Source organism: Spinacia oleracea, chromosome 6 (assembly GCF_020520425.1).
Source record: "Spinacia oleracea cultivar Varoflay chromosome 6, BTI_SOV_V1, whole genome shotgun sequence".
Taxonomy (NCBI): Eukaryota; Viridiplantae; Streptophyta; class Magnoliopsida; order Caryophyllales; family Amaranthaceae; genus Spinacia; species Spinacia oleracea.
In genome coordinates this window covers 124,078,113-124,089,695 of record NC_079492.1, presented here as the reverse complement: position 1 = coordinate 124,089,695, position 11,583 = coordinate 124,078,113, and the positions used below count along the sequence as shown (strand labels likewise).

The window sequence follows — 11,583 nt, the reverse complement described above, 5'->3', positions numbered from 1 at the left end:
AATTGGACTTTTTTGTATATGCTAATTATTGTAAACAGAAAGTTCCCTATTTTTGGATCAACCAAATATAAATTGAGATGATTATTAGCAACAGAATTTTTCTTTAAAAATGAGGTTACCAAATATCATTTCACATTTTAATCTTTATTTGAAGAGATAGTCAGTGTTGATCCCAAAAAAAGTTAATTATTTTAGTTCAAGATAAAATGGTTATGTTCATAGCTAAATAGCAGGAGAAAAATCTCTGCCTGAAGAAATTTCCAGAATTTTTAGCTGCTAGGCCTACTACAGCATCCTTGATTCCTTGTAGTTCATTTTCCATAGCAGTTCCACACAGTTGGGCCATAACCACTACTATAGTGACTTAGCAAACAATCTTATTCCAAAATTATGATTAATTTCTCCAAAGGTTAACATATCAATCAGGACTGAAAATCAGAACCCGGATGAGCGATTGGCATACTCTTGAACCAATGCCCCAAAGAGCGATGGCCTTGCAAGTAACTGTGACGGGGAATCGTATTCCTTTGCTTTCCCTATTGACAATTAACATGAGTTAAAACTAAAGCAATTGTAGTAAACTTCTGAAAGGCGAAAAAGAACCAAGTAAATATACCTGCATCTATAACAAGAACTCTATCACAGTCCATTACTGTAGGTATCCTGTGAGCAATGCTGATAATTGTACAATCTGCAAAGTCTTCTCTAATTATCTTTTGAATCACTGCATCTGTTTGTGAGTCTACAGAAGCAGTAGCCTCATCCATAAACAATACTCGGCTTTTCTTCAACATGACTCTGCCTAAGCACAGAAGTTGTCTCTGCCCCACACTCCAGTTATCTCCATTATCAACCACTTTTATAGATCAAGAGAAGGGATGATCATGAGTTATTCCTTAGAGTAAAAGTTGCTATGAGGATATAATTAAAATTTGACTACTTTACCAGGAGCATCGAGTTTCTCAGGTTTGGAAGTCACCACATCTTTCAGTTGGCATCTTTCAAGACTCTGGATCAAGTAAATAATCAAAAGTAACTTACAAATTCTGATGGAATATCTTTAACACTTCTCAATCAGTTGAATATTATTACCTTCCAGATTTCATCTTCTGAATACTGGCTAGTAGGGTCAATGTTGCTCCTTATAGTCCCTTCGAAAAGAACAGGTTCTTGAGGAATGATCCCAAAGCGAGACCTAAGATCATGGAGTCCTACCATTGATATGTCAATATTATCAATAGCAATTCTACCAGCAGAGGGCTCAATAAGCCTAAAGAACACTTGAATCAGAGTTGATTTTCCACTTCCTGTTCTTCCAACCACACCAACTTTTTCTCCTCCTTTAATGCCTAATGTTATTCCCTTCAGTACAAGAGGAGTATTAATCCTATATCTAACCTGTAAAAACAAGTTTCTGTCAGAAATAAACATAGACAACACACGTGTTTCTGTTGTGTACAACTGCTGTTTGTACTTAAACCTGCAAGTTTTTCAGCTCAATATTGCCTTGTGCTGGCCAAGTTGGTGGAAGGACAGGATCCTTGAAAGTCCATTCAGCTTCAGAAGGGATTTCAGTAAATTGCTTTATCCTCTCAACAGAAACCATTCTATTCTCCACAAAGCAGCTCATGTATATAGCCCAAAACAGCACAGAGTTGAGGGACAGCCCATATGAGAGTGACAATCCAACATTCTCTGAATCATGCAGAAAATGATTGATACTCTTTTTCAATGCATCAGACACATCAAGAGAATAAAAGAAATAGAGATTAATCAGTGAAGTTAGAAGGAAATAAAAGACCTGGCTTGATGATGCTGCTTGGAAGGAGGATCATGAATAGTGTTGATATGCAGAGGAGTAAGCTCCCAAGAAGTTCCAAACGGAAACCTAACCATTCGTTTGATCCGTTGTTGTGAAATTCCATGCGAAGGTTCATGTTTACCCTATTGACATTTTCCTGAATAAAGTTTTCTTGCTTTCTGAAACAGCGGATTGTCATGAATCCCAAAATGCTTTCTGAGAAGTGATGAATAACAGGTGCCTTTGTGATTGAGTCAAGGCGAGTCAGTTCACGTGATGTTGATAGATAATAATCCTAAGAAACAAAGATAACATCTCTTCAACACAATTCATATTGCGAGTAATGTACTAATGTATAGTATATGCCTAGAAAGTTGTAGAAAAAACTCTACTGTCACAATTTCACCTCTTTTTTTCTCTGACATAAAAGGATTTATTCAAGGAAGAGGCAAAGTATGCTTACCCTGTACCACATATTTAACCACCCTAGTGGAATTAGGAGGAACACGGTTGGCCAAGCATACTGACAAGTGACAATGATGATGCTTACTAGTGTCATGTACATGGCAAGTGCAAGGTTCATAAAAAGAGGTACAAACACATCAACATTGGTCTGATCACTGGAAGCCTGTAGGACAAGAAGTTCTCATCAGCAACACTTGTAACAGGAATTCTTTTCGGTAGTATGTCCAGAATATAACTGTAAGGCCCTGTTCTTTTTGGCTTAAATGCAGTTTCAGGACTTATATGGCAGTTCAGTTCAGTACAGTTCAGGAGCATTCAGTTCAGTTAATTTCAGTTCAGCTCTAAAGAACAGGGCCTAAGTAACTCCTTGATAAAAGAAAAGGCAAGGATCTATAATCTCACCCGACTTAAAATTCTGCCTGATGGAGTAGTATCAAAGAATGACATGGGAGCATGAAGAATATTGTGGAGAATTTGGGTGAAGAAAATCTGGGCCGTCTTCATCCCAAAAAACATAATGAAAAAGGACCGAAAGAAGACCAATATAATAGAAATAGCTGCAATAATTGAATAGATGGTAATAAAGAAAGAAGGGTCGAAAGATGAAGCGCGCTTTGCAGAGGTTTCATAAGCCAGCCAGTAGTCAGCAGCCATTATAGATGATTGCCAAGACAAAGAGAACAACAAACCAGCAGCTAAACCCCACCATCCAAAAGCTTCTGTGCAGTAAACTTTGTAGATGTGTAAACTGACTTTCCCAGTTTCTCTTTCTTCTTCCTTGATCAGCCTAGAGTCACCCTTTTCTGAGTTGGATCTGGTAATAGAACAGTCAACCCTACTTACTTCACCGTGACTTGACAATGCTTTAGGAGAGTTCTTATGTTGGTGTGAATCTTTCCAACGGTCACTGGTGCCTCCTTCAACCAACTCCATAGAAGTCTCATGGGCAGCTACAAGGGCATGAAAATCCGTGCCTGTTTCTGAAAGGTTGTCGTATTTTCCTCCTTGCACAATTGTGCCATCTCTCATTACCTGCTCAAGAAACAAATGTTGCTGTTTGAGCAAACAATAATAATAACTTGTTAAAGGTTCATTAGCGAAAAGAAGTTCTCACCAAGATGAGATCAACATTATGCAAAAAGTCCACTTGATGAGTAACAAGAATAACTGTTTTATCCCTTAGAGCTCCTCTTACACACTCCTGCAATGCATCAAAGGAAAAGATAAGAATTCATAGTAAAGAGCCTTTTTATTTATGTTGTACTTGCTCCTCTATTTCGAAGTCAAAAAAATAAGATGATCAGCCTCAATAAATGTAACCTGATAGGTAAATAAACCACATTGATGAGTACAAAACAGGCTAAATCAAACTACAGAAAACAGAACAAGATGCATCAGTTTAGAGACTCCAGAATATTAGTGTACCAAAGATACACGAATAGAACTTTAAAAGACAGTAGAAATCATACTTTGTCATACTTTTATGAGCAGAATTTAAGCTTTTATTTCTGGCTTTAGATTATGACAAAAAGCAACATTATCTTTGTGTCCTCCTTAGATACAATACCACAAGTTACGTAATTGAGCAAGAAACATAATTTACTGGCTGAAAGAAAGAAAGAAAGAAAGAATATGATGAAACCACAAGAATGCAAAACCTTAAATATCTGTGATCCGGTATGAGCATCAACAGCACTGAAGACATCGTCAAGCAGATAAATATCACAGTCTTGATAGACAGCTCTAGCAAGTTGTATTCGTTGCTTTTGCCCACCACTCAGGTTTATGCCGCGTTCTCCAATCTCAGTCTCATCTCCAAACTCCATCATTTCCAAATCCTTCTCTAAACAGCAAACCCTCACAACTTCTCTATACTTCCCTTGGTTCATAGGCAAACCAAACAGGATATTCTGCTGAATTGTTCCATTCTGTATCCATGATGTCTGAGCTACATATGCTGTAGTCCCACAAACTCTGACCTAATAAAGAAATGCAATCACTTAAACCACATAAAATCTGAAGTAAGTTATAATTACGATTTTATGAAATAGCCTAAACATTATTACAAGCAGTAAAAAATGAATGTACCTTTCCATTAGTTTTGTGCATTTCACCGAGGATTGAGGCAAGTAAAGAGGATTTCCCTGATCCAACAGTACCAACAATAGCCGCAAGCTGCCCTTTGTTTATGTTTAAACTTATGTTTTTTAGTACCTCTTCCCCACCTTCATCATCCCAGCTAAAAAACCCGTCTCTGACTTCTACCGCTGTAGTACTGTAGCCTTCAATTCGCTCCACAGATTCTTCCACAAGTTCCCTACTTGTCATGAAATCATCCAGCCTTGCCAATGAAACAACAGCTTGAGAAATTGAAACCATAGACTGCGGGAAAGTCCTGATTGGCTCTTGCAGCATCTTAAAAAGTGTTGTAGTTGTAAATACTGTTGCTGCATCAAATGAAACACCCAAAAGGATAGCAGTGCCAAATGTGAGGGTTGATACCACCAAAGGTAAGGACCACAACACTACCATATTGGCAGCAAATGAGTAGAGAAACTTAGCTAGCCACTTAAACTCTGAATCACGGAATGATTGGATGCGTTTGTTGAAATGCTCTTCCCATGCTTGAAATTTGATTACTCGCATGTAGTTTAGCATTTCATTAGTAGCCTTCATTCTAGAATCCCGGTTCTTCATCACGTAATATTGATATTTGCGGTCTCTTTTCATACAAAACAGCATAAACAGTAGAACCCCCAGAATTCCTATCAATGCAGTAATAGCAGCTGCACCAATATAGTTGTAGAGGAGAATTAAAGTCACACAGACTTGCAGAGGCATTTGCCAAATAGCATGGAGTTGCAGCATCATATCAGAGAGTTGTTGAGCATCAACAGCCATGTAATTTACAATCTGTCCAACTCCATGAGTCTGCCTAGCCGAGCATGATAACTTTAGTCCTTTCTTGTACAAATTGGTTACAAGTGTAGAACAGATTAGCATCCCAAGCTTTTGAGAGTGGAAGTTGAATTGATGTGAAGTCAAAACCTCTACTACTTTCCCGATCAGGAGAACAAGGACTAGGTAGTACCCTTCGTAGGGGGAACTTCTTACACCCGAAGTGAAATCAATGAATTTGTGTATTAAAGAGGGTCCAACAAACATGACACAAATTCTAACAAGTGCCAAGAAAGCAGTGAATGCCATTTCTTTCCAGAAACACCTGAAAAGAGTGGTTCTAACAGGATTCTTGCATTCTTCATGTGGCTTAGGCCATTTAGACTGAAAGAGTATAGACATTTTCTCAGCCCCGTGTTCAGGGGAAAGAGATGGGACGTCATTAACAGCTAAAGGTCTTCTGTAACCTTTACTAAGCAAGGGGTTCATCCACAACCAGAATACTTTAGACAATACTGAAGCATTTGCATAATCACTGACAAATGAATTCTCTAACAGAGGTTCACTGTATGAATTTCCATCATCTATTAAAGATGGTTCTCGTCTTAAGAACATTATCCCGGTTGATCCCCTAATGCAAACCACAAGAAGAACAACTGATAATGCAAAAGATATAAAGGAAAGCATATCGTTTAACCTCAAATCAGGCCCTCCAGCATCATGGTTTAATGTTACTAAACGTAATAACCCTGAAACCACGAATAATGAGTAGATCAAGAAGCTAGCAATCCAAAACAGTTGGAGTGAAAATCGATGTTCAGTTGCCTCAGACCTCCTCTCAAGTACAATCAAGACTGCTATGACCGCGTAAGTTACCACTTGAATAATCCCAAATGTTTCCTCCACCATCTTCCATTGCAACTCACTAGTTTTACTACTGAAGGCTAATGCAGAAACTACTAAATGAACAACTAATAACAAAATTGTTACAATGTAGGACAGTTTATACCAAATATTTGTCTGAACATGAACTGGGTTTCTAGTTGTTACAGTTCTCGTTATGTTTGGATCATAACATTTTCTTAAGAAGAATTTATGAACGATGTGGTACAGTAAGATACCGAAGATCACAAGCAAGAAGACAGCATCAACAAAACAAAGCAAGGCTCTTTGGGGACATGGAGAAAGAAAAATGAACTTAGTCCATTGTGATAAAGACAAAGATGAATGATTTTCTGAAGCAACTGGACTTGTACATGAAAGAGAGGTGATCCAAGAATCATAGGACATGATTCTTAGTATTGCTAACAGGTTACAGGTTACACCCCCTAAATTATCTTGTCTTTGTTACTTGCCTTCAACTTCCTGTCATACAGTATGAGGGAAACTTCATTCAAACATAACATTAACATTAAAGGTACATGCCATATATAATGAAATTCAAAATCCTAAAAACAATATCAACAACGCAATATTTGTAAATAGAAATAGACTTGTCCTAAGATTCCGAACAAATGTACTACGTCTACGTGTCTACGTATGAAGGTTCTTACTGCAAATGTATACTGGAAACTGGAAACTGGAAACTGGAAACTGGAAACTGGAAACTGGAAAGGGTGTAATCTACTAATCTGCAACTATATCAATAAAACTTAACAAATTTAAACTATGAACCATTGACAAATTGACCTATAAGTGCTATAAGCCTATAAACCTATAATAATCCATGTTATGCATCATGTATCATAGTGACCAATTAACTTCAATTCGATTAATTACTAAAAATAAATCCCACAAACTATTCTTTGGTCATCGAGAAAATTCCCAATTTAGAGTTTTGAGTTTGATTTTCAGCGACGTTTTGGGTTTCAGTTTCCGGCGCCGAAAAACAAACCCCAAATTCTATTGTAGGAACGGAGAGACAATGTAATTGCCGTCCGGGTATGGATTTGGGGGTAATACTTCCTCCGTTTCATAACAATTGCAACACTTTAATTTTGTCACTATTCATATGCTAACCAATTGAGGTTGGCATGAGTGGTTAAGGAGCAAGGTCTCGGGTTCGAGCCTTGGGAATGGAAAAAATCTCAACTGGGAGGGATGCTGCCCATCGAGGTACCCATGCAAACTCCCACGCGAGATTACCTCGCCGAAAGCGGTGGGAACTCCTCGTAGTAGAACCAAAAAAAAAAAAAAAAATATGCTAACTTTGACAATATATTTTAGGGAAATTCTCTATGGTAGCATTATAGTTTTGCAAATTCTCATTGGTAACAAAATCTTTGTCACTTTCTCTCAAATAGCATTACTAATCTAAGTTTTCTCTAATATAACATTATTCCCCTAATTTTAACTTAATTAACCAATCTTCTACTAACTATGGTTAAGTATTAGTAAAAGTACTAAATTAACATTTGTTTACTATAGTAAATTCGATCTCCCAAGTCCTAACAAATTAATTAATCTTCACTGGTCACTCATTCCTTTGAAAAACCATCAACCTTCCATAATTTGTCACTCCTTATTCCTTAAAACAAATGGACCTAATAATGCCGAAAAGAAAAAATATTTTACATCAGCAACCTTCTGTTACATTAACTATAAGAGACTATGTTCATCAAAACTACTTTAAAACTTTTGTTTGTATGATTGTACTAGAAGAAGTTGCCACTGTGACAAATTTTGGGACATATAGAAGTGGTGGCGCAATGATGCTCTTCAATCTTCAGATCAATGTGCGTCCCTTTCTGTTGCAAATCATGGAACACTGAGGATAGGTCTAACGGTCAGGGATGGCGACGACGCGTAGAGACCAAACATAAGACGACGACGCAAACCTCTCTCCGGAGATGAATGCGAAAATCAAAGGAAGAGTGGTGACGAATATTTATTCAATCTCAAATTGTATTTCATATTGCTCAATATAGAAATTGGATTTGTAAAGAACCGATGAAAGAGGTTTTGAATTGAACGAAACTGAATATATAAAAGAAACTCGGGGGAAAATTAGATGAATCTGAGGAAGGAGATGAAGGGGGTGAGAGGAAATACACGAAGAAGAAGATAAAAGGGGAAGTCAGTTAACTATGGTTAATTCTAATTATATTAATTAGGTCGAAATTAGTGAAATAATGTTATATTTGAGAGAATTTAGATTACTAATGCTATTATAGAGAAATTGTCAAAAGTTTTGTTACCAATGAGAATTTGCAAAAGTATAATGTTACCCTAGAGAATTTCCCTATATTTTACTAATTTACAAAAAGTGAATGTTATGAGTAAAATATTTGTGGATAGATTGAATTGTATATTTTCATAATAATAAATTTTAAGATTAAAAAAAGAAGAATAATTTGAGATATATATATGGTCAAAGTTGTATCTTGGCAAACGTGTTGATCAAAGTGTTACATTTTTTTTAAAATAGAGGAAATATTATTATTTTTCCTTTTCGAGGGAGACTTTGGTGGTAGCTTATCGTCTCGATGCGGGTGGAATCAGTTACAAATTAAAGACAAAAAAAATTTAAAATTGTGTATGGTCTATTACACATCAACTCTCACTCTCTTGATAAATTTTTGTCGAGCTAGTAGTTTGAGATTTCTAAAAATGACAAGCAAATCTCTAACTCGTTGAAAATATATTCCGTATATAATACTTCCTCCGTTTTTTAATACTCGCAACGTTTATTACATTTACTCATGTCAATGCACAACTTTGATCATTTATATCTTAAATTCTCTTTATGGAAAAATTATAAAAAGTTGATATTTTGAAAATACACATTGAGACGAATCTAACAAGATCTCACATGACTATGTTTTATCTTATATAAAAAACACCAAGAATAGTCAAAGTAAATTATATGAATAGTGTAAAAAGTCCAAACGTTACGAGTATTAAAAGACGGAGGAAGTATGAGTGTGGATCTAAATTGTGGAAGTGTGAGATAGTATAACTTCTATTTTGCACCTGGGTTTGTCGGGTGCACCAAAGAATATTATTTTTTTTGCTCGTTTGAGGATTTTAAAATGAGTAAAGATTATCAAATAAGAAAAAGAAATCCCCTTATTTGATGTATAAAAAACCATACTTCCTCCGTTCATTTTTACTCGCAATGTTTGTCACTTTCACGAATGTCAATGCGCAACTTTGATCATTAATATCTTTAACTCTCTTTTAGAAAACATTATAAAAAGTTAAAATCTTAAATATACACACTAAGACGAATCTAGCGAGATCCACATGACTATGTTTTTTTTTTTTTTGAGATAACACATGACTATGTTTTATCTTACGTATCAATTACCAACAATGGTCAAACTATAATATGTGAATAGTGTAGAAATCACAAACGTTGCGAGTATTAAAAATCGGAGGAAGTATATACTAGTGTTTGATGTATAAGATCAACTTTTTACCAAATTATTATTTAATCAAATAGTTACTCGATGTGATCAAATAGTAATATTCTACTGTTATTAGTTACATTGTCCAATCAAATAGTTAAAATAGTCAAGTACGGAGTAGATATTTTTTTTAGTGTTGACATCAACGATTTTACGCGTATGACGGTCTAACGGAAGACTTACTCAACCTATTCTTAAACGATCAGTGTATATAATACTCCCTCCATCCCAGAATAGTCGTTACACTTACCTTTGCACAAAGTTTTAGGTGATAAGTGGTTGTTTGGTTATCAATTGTTATTTTATTGAAAAAGTAGATGTCATAGGAGTTAGTGGGGTATTTTTTTAATTGAATGAGAGAGGGTGTGGGGACCAAAAAAAAATATAGTGGGAAGAGAGAGACAATATTATAATTGTGGGGTCCTTCATAATTTAGAAGTGTAACAATTAATCTGGGACGGACGAAAAAGAAAAGTGTAACAACTAATTTGGGACGGAGGGAGTAACATTTAAGTTTTATTTTCCTACAACTTTACTCTATCGTATGCATAGTAAATCAATTCGGAATTGCATCTTCGATTTAAAAAAAGAATCACACACACACACACAAAAGAGTAGTGGTAAATGCATAGATATAAAAATGCATATCGTAAACAATTAAACTACGTACCTTACTAGTTATTATTATATATATATATATATATATATAAACAAGAGACGGAGATTGAGCTAGTGGTTTGAGTTTTGAAGAGGCCGGGAGCATAGACAGAGAATATGATCAATTCAAATACAAATACAAATACATTTCAAGTTTGTTTGATGAATAAAGATAACTTAGCTTGGATGGAATAAATAATCATGTTTGTACGAGTTAATTTCGTATTTTCATGCATGACATAGTCACAACTCATGAGTTGTTGAGATTCTAAAAATTTATCCTACATACGTAACTTCATATCTAAAATGATGTAATTTCTTAGAACAATACAGAGTACTCATATGATATAGTATGCGTCTACGCTAATACCAAAAATATTTTGTTATGGTTGCATATTTGCATGTTGCATGCATAACAATATAGGAATGGAGAAATCGAAACAAAATGATGCAATTCAAGTACTAATTTGGAGTGTCGTTAAATTGGAGAATTGAAGTTTATTTAACAGCATTGGCGAATTGAAGTTTATTTAAGAAAGGGCTTTTTGGTTTTTAGTTCATTATTGTTGCTACATGCTAAATAGAGTACCTCAGTTTGTTATAGTGATGTATAGGAAATGATCTTCAAGACTCCGATTCACATAACTATTTACTAGCTTTTGGTGCACGAGATGCGTTTTTGCGTACTTTGATTTCATATGCAAGCCATATTTCAACGTACACTTAATTTGTAAATGCTTTTAACTAGGGGTGACAATTCGGGTCAATGGGTCAGGTTCGGGTTTGATTTCGGGTCGATTTCGGGTTGTGTCAAAAAAATATCAGAAATATTGTAAAACTTAATATTACTACAAAATATGATAAATGGGTCAAATCGGGTCGATTTCAGGTTATTCGGTTTCTATTTAGATCAGATTCTGGTTCGAGTCGAGTTATTGGGTCGGATTAGAGATTGCCAACCCTTTTTAACTAAACAAAAGTACTTTTTCAATATTTTACGTGGATATGTACCACAACATACTCAAGAGTTGGCTATAAAAGTACTTGTTAGTTTGTTATTAAATTACAATTATAATTTTTATATTTGTACGATTAATAACCAAGCTAGTGCGGCTTATACTAGTTGTAAATATATGGTCTCATATCCTCGTGACTTAAGGTCATGGGATAATCTGTATCCCCTAAGACCTCTTTAGTTAGAGTTTATCATAGGACTAACTATGTCGGGACAACATCAAGGGCGACATAATAAAATATTGGTAATTTGGGCTAACTAAATGGTAGAATAGACTTCTGGATCACTCTTTTCGAATCATGAAGTTCAATCTAGTGTCAAAATCGGGTTGGATCGGC

At 35.5% G+C, this 11,583-nt stretch overlaps 1 protein-coding gene across 1 annotated transcript; it reads right to left on the bottom strand.

Annotated features, from left to right (window-relative positions):
* Positions 1–223: 223 nt before the first annotated feature.
* Positions 224–10,443, bottom strand: LOC110788586 (ABC transporter C family member 4). Its single transcript, XM_021993205.2, has 12 exons — positions 10,244–10,443; positions 4,355–6,529; positions 3,925–4,245; positions 3,381–3,467; positions 2,669–3,298; positions 2,265–2,429; positions 1,802–2,096; positions 1,481–1,695; positions 1,093–1,398; positions 946–1,009; positions 617–856; positions 224–536 (listed from the first exon to the last, which is right to left on the bottom strand). The coding sequence occupies exons 2-12, from the start codon at positions 6,452–6,454 to the stop codon at positions 436–438; spliced, it is 4,524 nt and encodes a 1,507-aa protein (XP_021848897.1). The 5' UTR covers positions 6,455–6,529; positions 10,244–10,443; the 3' UTR covers positions 224–435.
* Between the last annotated feature and the right edge of the window lie 1,140 nt (positions 10,444–11,583).